Source organism: Pelophylax lessonae (genome assembly GCF_965119305.1).
Source record: "Pelophylax lessonae genome assembly, chromosome: 12".
In the NCBI taxonomy this organism is placed as follows: Eukaryota; Metazoa; Chordata; class Amphibia; order Anura; family Ranidae; genus Pelophylax; species Pelophylax lessonae.
The window spans coordinates 75,326,494-75,342,553 of record NC_138779.1 but is presented as its reverse complement, the minus strand read 5'-3'; the positions used below and the strand labels follow the sequence as shown (position 1 = coordinate 75,342,553).

General features: G+C 46.2%; 1 protein-coding gene across 1 annotated transcript in view; it reads right to left on the bottom strand.

The window, feature by feature from the left end:
* The window catches only part of NOC2L (NOC2 like nucleolar associated transcriptional repressor), a 262,749-nt gene that overhangs the window by 140,131 nt on the left and 106,558 nt on the right, over positions 1-16,060 (bottom strand). Inside the window, exon 12 of the mRNA XM_082274336.1 lies at positions 13,706-13,817. Coding sequence (XP_082130462.1) covers positions 13,706-13,817 — 112 coding nt within the window. The remainder of the gene's footprint in view (positions 1-13,705; positions 13,818-16,060) is intronic.

The following is a 16,060-nucleotide window of genomic DNA, read 5'->3' as shown; positions in this document are numbered from 1 at the left end:
TATTGGTCTTATCCACAGGAGTAATCTAGGCAGAAGATTTTGTTAGAAACATTCACAAAACTTTGCATAACAGAGGGACAGCCCCGTTGGTGCAGACACACCTACAGGGGGCTGTCCCTCAGGTCCAATACCCTCCGGCTAGCCTCATTTCCAATTCAGTTTGGTAGCAAGCAGTAGATAGTCCATGAACCCCAAAAGAGGGGTGGGGGGCGGCGACTGTCAGAGGACTCAGAGAAAAGAATTTTACAGTAAGTTCTTACAAAAATTCTATTTTCTCTTAAGGTCCTCTGACAGTCGCCACTCACTCATACAGTCTTCACTTATGGGATGTCCCAAAGCAGTGTAGACATGAGGGGTGGGAAACGCAACCGTCACAAAGGTAACAAAGCACCCAAGGTCAGATAAAAGTATCGTATCTGGACCAGAAAGGTAACCCACTGGGTAACAGGAAAGCTCAACAGGAGCGAACAAACCTAGGAAGGCAAAATAACCAAAAGGGAAAAAACCCCAACAACAGGAGGGGACAGGCTAAAAACGCCATGTCTCCCCCAAAGTACTGCCGCACTCCGAACTTTGCGGCCAAAGGAGGCATCTGCCGATGCCAAAACATCAAGTTTGTAAACTTTGTAAGGGTGTGCACTGACGACCAGGTCACCGCTTTGCACACCCGGGACACTGATGCCCGATGGCGAAAGGCCCAAGACGCACCCACCACTCAAAAGAGTGCGCTGTGACAGGGAAGGGCGGAACCCGTTCCCTAGGCGAATAAGCCTGTACAACCGGCCGTCTGAACCAGTCAGGAATGGTTGCCGCAGATGCAGTCATACCCTTCCGAGGTCCCTTAGGAAGGACAAAGAGAATCCGACTTTCTGAAGGATTCGGTAGACGACAGGTAAACCCTGATCGCCCTGACAACATCCAAAGAATACAAGGCAAACTCCTTCGGATGCGTAGGATTCGCACACAGCGAAGGTAAAACAATGTCCACATGGAGATGGATTTCAGACACCACCTTCGGAAGGAAGGATTGATGAGGTCGCAAGACCACCTTATCTCTATAAACCACCAGGTAGGGGGAGCGGCAAGATAGGACCGCCAACTCCAACACTCTGCGAGCAGATGTGATCGCCACCAGAAAGGCGACTTTCCGGGTCAGCGCAGGCAGAGGAATTTGCCGGATGTTCTCGAAGGGAGGACGTTGCAAAACAGACAGAACTAAATTCAAGCCCCAAGGGGGTAATGGTGCCCTCCGAGGGGGGGGCCAGATGACGTACCCCTTGAATAAAGGTGCGGATCAAGGAATTTGACGCCAAGGGGCGCTGGGAAAGAATGGCCAGTGCAGATAGCTGACCCTTAATAGTGGTCAGCGCAAGACGTAGGTCCACACCGGATTGCAGAAAGGCCAACCCCCCCGCCACCGAAAAGTAGCGAGGATGGAAACCCTGCGATTCGCACCAGGCGAAGTAAGCTTTCCAGGTAAGATAATAAATCTTACCGGACGAGCCCTTCCTAGCTCTAAGCAAGGTAGGAATGACCGCTAGCTAACGAGAGACCCCGATCTCTCAAGACCTGGCTTTTAACAGCCACGCCTGCAAAGCCAGTGACTGTAAAGCAGGATGGAAAATCAGCCCCTGAGACAACAGATTGTCTCATAAGCGGAGCCGCCAGGGAGGCTCGACGACCATTTGCATGATGTCCGCGTACCAAGACCGGCGCGGCCAGATCGGGCCCCCAGGACCACCAACCTCGGTTCCGAGACCAACCTGCGAAGGAACCGTGACAACCACTGGATCGGGGGGGGGGGTGGGGGGAAGGCATAAATCAGGCGATACTGATTCCAAAGCACCACCAGCGCGTCCGAGGCGGCTGCCAGAGGATCGCATGTTCTTGCCACGAACATTCCCACCTTGATGTTTAGAGGAGGGGCGCCATCACGCACACAGCATTCGAAACACCTCCGGGTGTAGGGACCATTCCCCCTGGTCCGGGGTCTGGCGACTCAGATAGTCGGCCTGCCAGTGCTCCAGAATGTGAACTGCCGAAAGCGCTGAGACCCGCGTCTTGGCCCAAGGCAAAATCTCGGCCACTTCCTTGGCCGCCCGGGCACTCCTGGTGCCCCCTTGGTGATTGACATACGCCACCGCAGTGGTGTTGTCCGCCTGCACCCGCACAGGGTGGCCCTGAAGACGATCCCCCCAACAGAGCAAACATGGGCTGATCGGTCTCAGTTCCAAGACATTTATCGTTAGGGAGGATTCCTCCTCCAACCAAGTGCCCTGGGCAGACAATTTGCCCAGAACGCCACCCCAGCCCGACAGGCTGGCGTCCGTGGTGATCTGGAGCCACCACAGAAGGTCCGCTCTGACCCAGCGACTCAAAGATATCCTCCTTTCTAAGGACTGAGGACACCTGTCCCACCTGGCTAGGATCTCGGCTTGCAGAGATCGCGCGTGGAACTGTGCAAACGGCATCACCTCGAAGGCTGACACCATAAATCCTAGGGACCGCATGCAGGTCCTGAGTGATGAGGATTCATTGTCACTGAGGGACCTGACCTTGTTCTGCAGAGTCCGGAGTTTGTCCTCTGGCAGGAAAACTCTTGCATGGGCGGAGTCCAGGACCATTCCCAGGTAAGGGAGACGAACAGAAGGGGACAATATCGACTTCTAAAAGTTGATGGCCCACCCGAACTCCTGGAGCGTCTGAACCGTGGTTGACAGATCACGCAACAGAGTTGGACTGGAACTCGACCTTAACAGGAGATCGTCCAGATATCCAAGGATTGCGAACCCCCTGCGCCTGCAAAAGGGCCAGAACAGGAGCCAAAACTTTGGTAAACACCCTTGGAGCCGAAGCGAGAACGAAAGGTAACGCCACGAACTGATAGCGCTCCTCCGCGATTGCGAATCGGAGGTACCTCTGATGACCCTCGAATATAGGGATATGTAGATACGCATCCTAGAGGTCAATTGAAGCCAGGAATCTCCCGGGCTCAGAGAGGCCACCACCGATCGGAGGGATTCCATACGGAATTTCTGAACCCGCACAAAGCGGTTTAGAAACTGTAGGTCCAGAATCGGACGCACCTTGCCCTCCTTTCAGGGCACAGTGAACAGATTCGAGTAAAACCCCGAAAACCTGTCCCGATGTGACACCGGATGGTTAATCATCCCCTGGGCGAGGAGATCCTGAACCGCCCGCTGGAGATCTTGGAAACGATCTGGGGTCAAATGAAGATTTGAGGGAAAGAATCTGTCTGCTGGGCGTGATCGAATTTCGATCTTGTACCAAGAACCACAAATTCCCTTCTAACATGGGGGACAATTTGTGTGACTCAGAGCTAAGACACCCCCCACTGTATTGTGCTAGTATCAAGAAGAAAAAAAAAAGGGGGGGAGGCACTCACAGAACAGAAAGCGGCACAAATACAGGTGTTTTGACAACAAGTGTCAGAAAACAGACACTTGTTAAGAAAAAAAGTGGCAACACCCCCCCCCCCCCCCCCCCCCAATCTGTGTCCTATTGCGGAGATTTCCCTTCGCTTCCTGTCCCATAGCCAAACTGAAAGTGAAAGGAAATCCCTGCAAATTGAGGGAAATTCTTGGGGACCCCCAGGTCACCAGAACTAATGTTCTCATTGGAACATTTCTTCTATTATTTTTCTTGGGACAACCTAAAATGTGGGATTTTATTTTTACTCTCAGGCTCCATTCACACCTGGGCGTTTTTCGGCGCTTTTCAGCTCCAAAAACGCTAAAAAAAAACGTTCCAAAACGCCCAACAAGTAAAACCCCATTCATTTAAATGGCCCCTGTTCACATCTGAGCGTTTTAACGCCTGAAGCAAAACGCCTGTAACTGAAAAAAATACATGAGCTTCTTTTTGAGCTGATTACCAGCATTTTTGATAAATGTCAATGCCTGCCTCCAAAAACGCCTGAAAAAAACGCCTGAAAATCGCGGTAAAAAACGGGCGAAAACACTACGCTCAAGTGTGAATGCAGCCTCACTGTGAATGACCATGGTAAACAGGACAAATAGAGGGTGAATCTCCCTAACAGGGCAGAGACAGCGAAAAATATTGACAAGTATTCTAATCCTTCTCCACTCTATTCAAAACTAAAAAAAAAAAAATATATGTTTTGCCTTTTTGACTGCCTATACTGATGAAATCCTGTGCTGAGAATGGAATTACAAGCTTTCAGTATACCTAGTAAACCAGGACTCTTTACATTATGGACCCTATATTTTACACATTTAATGTCTATTGGCTGTCCTAAAATGATAAATACGGTAACCTACTTAAAAAAAAAAAAATTAGACCATCCCAGTGACCGCATGCAAGCAGCCAGGGACCTGGAAAGGATGGGGAGAAACAGATTGAAGAAATGAAGCTGGCAGGGAATAGGAGGATGTGGGCTGGACAAGGGCTAGCAGCTGCAGAAGCATTTCCGTCAACTGACTGAATAATATCTTGGCTATGGGACAAATTGAGCATCACGAGGCAGGGAAAAAACCTCCGGTGCTTCCCATCTTCAATCCTCCAACTACCAAAATCCAGACTGCGGCCAAAAACATCAATAATACCTCCACCCAAACCTCATCCCTTTATGCTCTGTCACTGCCGGATCTGCCTTGTCGAGCCAGACCAGATATCGGATTGATGGCCTGCTAGATGGAAAACTAAATAAGTCGTCTGGGAGAAAGTGAAATGTGCAATTCCTGTGAGAGACGAAAAATGAAAAGGGTGGGCGTACTGCTGCTGTGCAGGGAGAAAGTGGCTTTAATTTTTCTGATTATAATTAGCTGCAGATTTATCACTCCGAAAAAGCATCTCGATGTTGAAGTTTGTTAGACGAGCTGGTGCATAACTCACGCAGCGACAGTTGCCAATTCCACTTTGCCACTATTAACCCCCGTTTATTAGTCTGTTAACTGGTAGCTGTTTATCAAATAGGTTATGTGCAGAACCAGTGGAAGACATAGATAGGGTTTAAAACAAAGTTAAAAGCTAGACTCCAGGCACAAAAAATGTTTAAATTGAAATATATTCCTCAATTGCCACAAAGGATATACAGTCACTTTTTGCGTACTGAACAATTTTGCAAACCTAGCTGTTATCCTGTAAATGTAGATGTGACATCATCACTGTGCAGCACATAGCCTGTGTGCAGACAGGAGAGAAGGGTGAGGGACCCAACAGGCTCCACCCACTACAGACTGCCTGCAGAAAACGACAGGAGAGGAGCATATACAAGACCAGTCATCCTGCACAAGGAGAAAGAGCAGCAATTACCAATCTTTATGAAATTGGGTACTTTAGCACAAAGGCAAAGTTTCACACTGAGCAGATCAGAAAAAAACACACAAAGCACACCAAGATTCAACATGCCTTCTGTACTTGGACTATATTTGCTAGAGTTCAGCTTTAAAAGGAAACTATGGCTTTCTAAATAAAACAGCAACAACATGGACAATCCAAACGGAGAATTTGATAATAATGCATGAAAGTTGTGCTTATGGTAATAACCCTGTCTGTAATGTGCTGGACTGCCTGTCTTAAGCCCCGTACACACGTACCGATCGTCGGCCGAACGATCGGCCGTCTTTTGTCCAGGGCTGTCGTGTCTGTTGAAAACTGCAAAAGACTGCACACGAATTTTGGTCGGCCAACAACAGCCGACTGCAGAAGTGATGTCATGTGGTGGTTAACTTTCCGTGTCTTTTTTCTTCTCTGAGCATGCCCAGTCTTGCAAATCTGCTGATTGTCGGCCGAAATCTGTACTGACTGGCGAACAATCGGCCGTTCTGTTGTCGGCCTACAAAAATTTTAATGCCTGCACGACAGATTCTGTTCGGCCGAAAATGCGCTGTCGGCTGTCGGAAGAATCATACTAATAAAGCCTACAATCGGCCGATCGGTCAGCGGCCAATTATTTGCGGCCGACAATCGGTACGTGTTTTTTTTTTTTCGCTCAATTAAGCGGGTTGAAGGAAAAAAAAAAACTGACAGCTGCGGTTGGAGCCGCTGTACTAACAATTTGATGTTAGTACAATGATCTTCCCTTGCTTTTCTATTGTGTTCTGGAAAGGGGGACGGCCCACCCCGCCAGAACATTGCAGTCAGCGCTGATCGGGAGTCGGTCCGCTGCTGGTTTTCCAGCATGCTAGTCTGTTGGAAACCGGCTGAACAGCCAGTCTGTCGGACTGGATGCCATACACACGGGCCGAATGTCAGCTGTTTTTTATTGAACTGGCTGATGTCGCCCGACATTCAGCCCGTGCTTACTAGGCTTTAAAATTATTCAAGCTCGACTGGTTCATTGCATGCTAAAAAATTGTCCCTCACGTCTCCTCATTGACCTTTATTCCAAGCAATAGAAGCTGCCTATGGTGTTCTACTGTATGTATAAAGCCGATTTAAAGGAACAACTAAAAATGTAAGAAATAGGGTTTATTTATTTAGATATATTGTGGGACTTTCTCAAACTTAACTGCACAAGTTGAAATACACTTTAACTACTTCAGCCCCGGAAGGATTTGCCCCCTTTCTGACCAGGCCCCATTTTCGCGATTCAGCACTGCGTTATTTTAACGAACAATTGCGCGGTCGTGCGACGCTGTACCCAAAAAAAATTGACGCTCTTTTTTTCCCACAAATAGAGCTTTCTTTTGGTGGTATTTGATCACCTGTGCGATTTTTAATTTTTGCGCTATAAACAAAAAAAGAGTGACAATTTTTGAAAAAAAAAAAAAAAAAAAAACCACAATATTTTCTACATTCTGCTATATGGCATTCCCAAAAAAGAAAATGTAAAAGTCAACATTTTTTTACATTTTAGACCAATTTGTTTTCTGCTACACATTTTTGAAAAAAAAAAATCAAAAAAAAAAATCGCAATAAGCGTATTTTGATTGGTTTGCGCAAAAGCTATCGCGTTTACTAACTATGGAAATGATTTGTCATTTTTATTTTATTTTACTAGTAATGGGGGCGATTTGCAATTTTTTGCAGGAATGCGACATTGCGGATCGGACCCCTGACTGACATTTTTGACACTTTTGGGGGGACCAGTGACATTACTACAGTAATCAGTGCTATAAATATGCACTGTTACTGTAATAATGCCATTGGCAGTGTGTGTGTGTGTGTTCTGTGACAAACACAGAGATCGCCGGTTCAGCTATGCTGAATCTAGTGATCCCTGCTCGTCTGTCACTGAGAAGATCCGCCTACTTTGTTTACATAAGTAGGCGGGTCTTCTCTCAGTTTCCCCGATAATCAGGGAAGGGAGGCGGCAATCGCTGCCTTTCCTGCCCCGGCCCGACTCTCGCTGTGTCTAAACACAGCAGGAGCACGCCACCGGAATCACTAGGAGTCCAGCGACATAGGTCTACGTCGCTGGACCCAGGGGAGCCACACTGCTGCACTAATATTACTGTGAGCAGTCGGCAAGTGGATAAAGCCAAACTATACTGAGAAAAATACCAAGAGTTTTTTTATTGCAGGCATAACGCAGGTTCCAACTACATTTGATGCCTGTACTTGTTTACTGGGCACCCTAGATCAGGAGAATATTCCCTTAGAGATATTTGCCTTCATCAGTAGGTTACTATTCTTAGCACAAAAAATGACTGCCTAAAAACGGTTTTCCCAAAATCCACCTACAGTAGAAGAGTGGAGAATCTATGTAAATCTCACCCCCTCCAATGATAAAAAAAAAAAAAAGATAATTTTCCAACATAGGGGTTGCCCTAAGAAGTTTGAAGACCTCTGGAACCTATGGTTATCTGTTCCTGGTCTAGTACCTACAGTATGTCTAAAATAACACAATGCATCTTGAATACCTGGACACAATACTTATTAGAGAGATTACTCCAATTGCCAGACCCGCTAGTTTATGGTCAAAAAGGGCTAATTCTTAGATATACATATGGATACTGGCATATCTAAAGTTTATGTTTTTCTTTTTTTTCCTTAACCTCTCCAATTCCTGGTGGACAGGCTGGGATTTAGCTTAGTGTTTGCGGTTTGTATCTTTGACTCTTCTTGGATAATATATAGAGGTATAATACTATATGTGTAACAGATTAGATGGATTATACAGGATAAAATATAATCCTGATGGGAGGGTTAAGACGAAATAAATGCATAACTTCAGCACTTACTACCTATGATTTGAAGTACCTTTACAATGCCCTACTAGAGCCATCAGTGACGGCAATATTGAAGATCTGAGATGTTTGTTTGGTTTTTGGATTTGTTTTATCTACTGGTAAGCAAAAAAAGATAAAACTATTGGATTAAAAAAACCTTAGGACTTACTGGTAACGGTATTTCTAAGAGCCTTTCAGGACTGCACCTGGAGAAAACGCAGCTCCACCCAATTTTCCCAGGAAACACTGCAACCTTTACATTCCCATCTCTTCCACCATGCATTCAGTTATAGAATAGCCTCAGACATGCTGCAAAACAGAGCACAAAACCACCAACCATGACAGGCAATTAAGTCATAGTTTCAAAAAAATCAGAGGAAGGGTAGTAGCTGCTGTCCTGAAAGGCTATTAGAAATAGTCACTGGTAAGTCTAAAGTTTTCCCAAATCGCCTTTCAGGACAGCACCTGGAGAGGATAACTGAGAAACTTACCCTAGGGTGGGACCACTGCCTGCAGCACCTTCCTACCGAAGGCCTGATCTGCAGCTGACAGTAAGTCTAGCCGATAGTGCCGAAGGAAAGCAGAAAAGGTACTGGCTGCCATCCCCTTCTCTATTCCTTCAAGAAGGAATTCAAAAACTTTTATATTTTTAACTTGAAGTCCATTGAAAGAACACCAGGAATTAGATAGCCCTGGTCACCTTTTTCTACTAGAAAGAAGGGTGGTAATAAGCTTCTCTGAAAGACCCCTGGCCCTTAAGAGGTCTTCTTCAGAAACCAGTCAATTGTTGACGATCCGACTCTGGATGGTTCAGGTTTCCTTGCGTTAGTAGACCCCCCCCTGAACGCATAGCACAAGGGGAAGTCCCACGGATGAGCAAGAGCGTCTACACCCCAGGCCTGATCCGATCTGTGAAGAGAAAATATTGGTGCTTTTGCGTTTTGCTGGCTCACAAATAGATCGATGGCCCCAGACTTCTGCAACCATTAGGAAGACTTCCTGGTTTGGGCTCCATTCTGCTTAGATCTGCCAGGAGATTTTGGGATCCTTTCAGGTGGATTGCTGTTCGAGAAGCCAAATTTTGTTCTGCCAAGGTAAGTAGCTGCATGGCCAGATCCGAGAGACTCCTGCTTCTTGTTCCCCCTTGTTTCCACACATAGGCTACTGCTGTCATGTTGTCCAACAAAACCTGAACATGTTGATCCTTGACAGCCTGCTGAAAAGACAAGAGGCCCAGAAAAATTGCCTTTAACTCTCGCTAGTTGGAAGATTTCCTGGCCTCTATCTTGGACCATGACCCTTGTATGGTACGGTTGTCTAGATGGGCCCCCCAGCCCCACACACTCGCATCCGTGGTCAGCTGTTTGTGCAGAGTTTAGAGTTTGTTTAGTTTAAAAGACCACGTCAGGCTTTGTCAGATTGACCAGGTTTCGCCACCACCAGAGAGCCTCTTCACCATCGTGGTAATCCTAATCGACTTCTCTAGGTGCTCTACATGTGGCCATTTCTGCAGAATGTCCATTTGGAGAGGGCGAGTAGTCTGGCCCACTGGATGGCTGATATGAATGAGGTAAGCAGCCCTAGTGCTGCCATAGCTACCCGAACTGTCACCGTGGGGTTGGTCTGAATCTGACCCACCGTGGACTGGACATTTACTAGTTTTTCTTGAGGGAAATACCTTCTGAAGTACTGAATTTATAGTGTACTCCAAAAAGCAAACCTTCTGTGCTGGAATCAAGTTGGACAAGCTTTGGAGGTGGGACTGGGTCTCCTGTAGGTTTGCTAACATCGGACTTCTGGAGTCTGCGAAGAGCAAGAGGTCGTCCGGATTTTACAGTAAGTACAAAAATCCCATTTTATCTTTCGATCATCTACGGACACAGTGCTCCATAAATCATAACTAGTGGGATATCCAAAAGCAGTGTCAAAAAGAAAATGAGGGGTGGGGAAAATAACCCAAGGCTAAACATAAGAGCCCTTAACCAGGACACAGGAGCCCCATCTGAAAAATAAAAGTTTAAAGAAAAAACACCCCTCAAGAGGGAACAACCCATCTTAAACAGCAGCCTGCAAAACTTTGCGGTCAAAAGAAGCATCTGCCCTTTCAAGTGGATCACTTGTTTGGGGCTACCCTGGATGACATCAAGAGTATCACGGGGGGGGGGGGGGGGGAAGAGTACCTTTCTGCCACAGTCCAGGAAAGAGAAGGAGCCTCTCAGCAGATGGGGACCCCCCCCGGGGACCCCCCCCCCCCCTCCGCAGCTCATAGAACATTTTGTGCTTCTCGGATGGAGAATAAGGGAAATAGATCTTTTAAATCTTCCCTGGGAGGTTCCAAGCAACCTTGGTCTATTAAGCCTAGAGCTAGTTTCCCTGGACCAGCAGACAAGACTCCTTTAGCATGAAGGTCTGCTCTCACCCATTATTGGGGTGGGGGGACATCTTCGCTGGTTGGTCTGGTGGTATCCACCTTTAAGACAGTTCTGTTTGCACAGTCTTACATGCAGATCCTTTAACAGGAGGATACTGAAGTTCGTGACGCGGTCACGGGGTCCACTGACAGATGCCGCAGGCGTCCAAGGGCCACGGTTAGGCCAGTATCATCCTCGGCTAATGCTTCTTCCACAGTTCCTGCAAGGAATTAAGAGGGAGGATCTTCCTATTAACTTGGTTGCTGCAAAACGTCCTTTGGGGGCTTCCTCTCAGAGAAGACCAATTGTCCCAAGGTTCTATAAGGGAGATACTTTGGCATCTGCGGATGCTTCTTTTACCTAGGGCAGAGGTGGGGTATATACCAGCTAAGGACAGCCCATGGGCGTAGCCAGGTGTTTTTTGTTCTGCCTAGTCCTACTCCTGGAGGAGGCAATATAACCCAGTAGTTATGATTTATGGAGCAATGTGTCTATCGATGAAGGAAAGAGAAAGTACTTTGCTGGGAATCTGTCTGTGTTTCTGGGACTTTGACTAATAAAGAACGGACTGAGCTTAAAGTATCCGTTAACTCTTTCAGGGACGAAAACAAATCTTTACATTGCTGTGAAGATTCCTCTTTGACAAGATCTCCTGCGCAGGTTTTGCACAGCGGTTTCGTCCCATGAATCCTTACCTTAAAGGGGGTTTTTGCAAGGACACTTTCTTGCAAATTGAGGGAGATCTGGATTTAACCTGGAACCAAACAAAATAAGAAAGGCCACCAATCACATAACAGCTGGAACTAACAAACCCCCAAAGTGAACAGATACTAACACCTCAGAGAAAAAAAAAAAAGAAGGCCCCCCGATTCCTTAACCAGCCAACACTAAAGGACAAAATCCCAGCTGAAACTGTAAGGCTGAGAACAGTTTATCACAGCACTCACAGAGCAGGATGCCACTGGAGGCAAAGAAAAAAAAAACACACAAATAAGGCCAATAGTAGAGATAGAGGCACCACTGCATCCCTCTTACCTGGGCCTGGCTGGCTGTTGCGGCTCCTGCTTCCGCCGATGCTGCAGTGCTCTCGTCCATTTCATGCAGAATGCGATAGGAACGACTTGTTTTTAAATCAAAGCTTCCCGGTGTCCCCGAGCTCCAGGGACTGGAAGCACCGATCCCTGACCGGCCCACCGACCCTTGCGTTCCAGCGGGCGGAACTAATGCTGCTACCCCCCCCCCCCCTTGGAAGTCCTGTCTACAGGAACTACCTCACTCGCCGGCCACGACCCGGGCCCAACATGCGGGGATTGCCGCGAGACGCATCTCCCTGCCTGGACTGCCTACCAGCCCATAACTAGCGGCTCCTGGGCACACAGACTGAACATCCCGACAAGGCACTGCTCCTCTGAGCTGGAAGGACCAGAGGCTCCGGAAAAAAAACCTCCAGTACACCTGGGGGGTGCTCGGATGGTCAATAAAAAGCAAAAACCTAGGAGGTAAGCCTACCCCTTTTACACCTAGAGAGAGCACAGCCCCCCTAACTGGTTCCCTGTAGCTCTTCCACCATGGCGGAGTAAACACAATAACTGAAGGCAAAGACAAGAGAACGGTCGCCCAGGCGGGACTTTATATGAGGTTGCCACAATAGTCATGAAGAGTCAAAAAGTAAAATTTATTAGTAAAGTAAAAGCATACAATTGATATAAATGTATAGCCATAAGCATAGTTACAAAACATGTACAGCATGTAGAAAACAATTGACAAAATAGCAGCAAATTGCGCATGATGACAGCATTGCAGCATCCGTGTAGCATAGTATTGGGTATATCTGTATTGAAAACTCTACGCGTTTCGTGGGTCTAATATGCCCACTCATCAGGAGTATATAAGTAGATCTGTCTAAAAGTAAATAAAAAATAAAATATCAATATTTGCTGTGCGTTTATAATGGCCAACAACTGTGAAGTTTCAACAAATGTATGACCCAAGTGGGGAAACAACACTTACATTGGGCCAAATCAGATTGAGAAATGCTGCCATGAGGTGGGGTGCCAACGTCACCTCATGGCAACGTCACCTCACTCTATTTTATTCATCACAGCTTTCTCATCACTATTCCTGGTCATTGGTTACACTGTGATCAGCACTTTTTCTGGGGATCTGCGTTTTTCTTTGATGCTTTCTTTCGTTTTTTTTTTTCCCTTCTCTAATGTTGACACTGTTTCTGCTGGAACATACCTTGTACATTGAATACTTTCATGTTTCACTATGTGATACAGCCCATATTCTAATACTTTGATATATTATTTCTTGCATTTTCAGCCAGTGTCATATCACATTTTCCATCACTTATGTTTCCTTGCCCGGCTCCCCATTTTCTTGTGGGTACTCTTGTCTCTTCAGCTCCCGGATCAGACGTTGGCACCCCACCTCATGGCAGCATTTCTCAATCTGATTTGGCCCAATGTAAGTGTTGTTTCCCCACTTGGGTCATACATTTGTTGAAACTTCACAGTTGTTGGCCATTATAAACGCACAGCAAATATTGATATTTTATTTTTTATTTACTTTTAGACAGATCTACTTATATACTCCTGATGAGTGGGCATATTAGACCCACGAAACGCGTAGAGTTTTCAATACAGATATACCCAATACTATGCTACACGGATGCTGCAATGCTGTCATCATGCGCAATTTGCTGCTATTTTGTCAATTGTTTTCTACATGCTGTACATGTTTTGTAACTATGCTTATGGCTATACATTTATATCAATTGTATGCTTTTACTCTACTAATAAATTTTACTTTTTGACTCTTCATGACTATTGTGGCAACCTCATATAAAGTCCCGCCTGGGCGACCGTTCTCTTGTCTTTACAAAATTTTAGGGATGGAGATGTACACAATTGCAAGTGCTAGACCAGTTTTCTTTTACCAATAACTGAAGGCATGGTGGAAGAGGAGGGAATTTAAAGGTTGCAGTGTTTCCTAGGAAGATTGTGTGGAGCTGCGCTCTTCAGGTGCTGTAATGAAAGGCAGTTTGAGAAAATTGGGAGGGGCATACAACTACTACATATGTATCTGTTTAGCATCCACTATTAAAACATGAAACCAAACGAGAAATAAATTTACCTCCAGAATAAAAGGCAACACCGGTATGAAAACTCCAGTACTCTCCGAAAGCAGAGTCAAGGCTCGTATGCAATGCATCCTCAGGGGAAAATAACGTATTGTTGGAACAAGTCTGCGAAAGGGAATTAAAAAAAATGTCACTAGAGCATTAGACCATAAACTCCAAAACCCCTTTATTTAGTTATTATGGGCAGCAGTGGCACTAAAGAGAGCTACTATAAAGATTAATGACAGGATATATTTATAATGCAAGTGCCTCATTTAATAGTTTAGCATTTTGCAGACTGTTAGACACCAATAATTAGTGTAATTATGTATTTTATTAATCTAGAAGGGGGACCCCCACCTTGCCAACATCCAAAATATCGTTTAAAAAGAAAAAAGAAAAAGTAGAACCCCATTTTCTCACAGAACATGGTGGACTTTGTAGACACAACATGAGGCAATTTGTATAAAATATATTCCTCTACATTCAGTAAGTCAACAAATACTCAATCCTGGGAATGGATGTAACAAACTGAGCCGTATTTATGATGTATGAAAGTCCATCAGTAGAAATAATATATCTGGTGTCAACATGAATATCGCGAGTCAGGCCCACAGTTTCTCCATATTCGTGCAGTCGACCCGTTTAGCAAGATTAACTTGCTTCCTCAGGACTGATTGGGTGGGTGCTGCTATCAAATTTAAGCATATAAGAATATTACATGTCAATTACTGTACATTACAAGTCAATTAAATGTATTAATTCATGTCATATATCTGTACATAGCTCTATGCATTCCATTCACATAGCAATAGGATAAATGAAATTATCCTTACCTGAGCAAATGTATCTGGTTGGTCCTGTCTTGAAAGTAGTGAGGGATCCTTTTTTTGGGTTTCCCCTCCCCCCCTCTCTGAGGAGACCCCTAAACTCTCCCCCATGATCTACCATCACCCGTACATCTACAGCTAAATTTGATCAGACAAGCATAATTGGATTTTTGTCTAACCGTAGAAAAATTCTCTCTGATGTTCATTGACGGACACAGCTCTAGAATCTTCTTGACCATTGGGTTATGCTCCCCACACTAGGCAGGAATTTTTTTTTACCACGGCTATGGGGCAGTCCCAGGGGATATACTCCCACTCTCTGCTATAGGCACTCAGTTTTGTTGCAAGCAATGTCAGAAGCAAAAAAAAAAAAAACTCAATAGAGGGGTGGGTGCTGTGTCCGTCAATGAACATCAGAGAAAAGGATTTTACGGTAACACAAAAATCCAATTTTCTCTTTCGTTCATTGACGGACACAGCCCCAGAATCTTCTCAACCACTGGGAAAAATGAGACAGGAAAAAACAGCAGAAAATTCCCCAAAAAAGGCTAAAACCTAGCCATCTAGGTAACCTCACCTGAAAAACAATACACCCTCAAAGAGGACCAGGTCCTCTCAAACAGCAGTCTGTAAAATCTTGCGGTCAAAAGCAGCATCTGCAGATACCAGTACATCCACTTTGTAAAATTTTGTGAAAGTGTGCACGGACGACCAGGTGGCCGCCTTGCAAACCTGCATCAGACGCCTGATGACAGAAGGTTCAAGAGGCACCAAGCGCCCGAGTAGAATATACCTTAACGGGGGCGTGGCCGAGCTGCGGATGTGAGAGGACGTGTGAGACGCTAGCTCCTCCGAATATCCTGATAACGATCCTTTCCAGCACCGGACCCGCTCTCATACTTACCTCCGGGGAGACCCTACGGTGATCTGCACATCTGGGCGCATCGGGTTAGTGCTCCGGTCCCCTCCTTCTCGATGGCAAAGCGGGGTAAAGACTGCAAGGCGGCCCCAACCATTCCGGCCCAAGATGGTGGCTCCCTACAGCATGCTTCTCACAAGGAGAAGTACTTTGAAGCTGCACAAAAACTCTTTGCCAAACCAGTGTCCCGCGATTACCCTTCGGCCAGCAGGTCCGCTGGATCGCAATGGGACACTGATGACACTGTGCCGTTGGGGGATTTCTCACACCAGCTAGTGGACTGGGAGGCGGCGGGCCTGGAGCAGGCCCCGATGCATTCTTCATCTCCTGATTCAGAGCCCACCCTGCAGGATATCATGGTGGCTGTAACAACTTGTACTACTTCCATCACGGCCCTGACTGCATAATTGAAGGGGGTCAAGGCCGAAGTATCCTTTATGCGCCATGACATGCAGAAACAAAGGGAACGCACATCTGCGGTGGAGGGGCGCGTGAGCTCCTTGGAGGACGACATGGCGCCCCTGCAAAGAGGTGACACACACTGCCCTCCTTACTGCTCAGCAAGCTGCCAAGCTGGACGACTTGGAGAATAGGATGCGACGAAACAACATCAGGGCTAT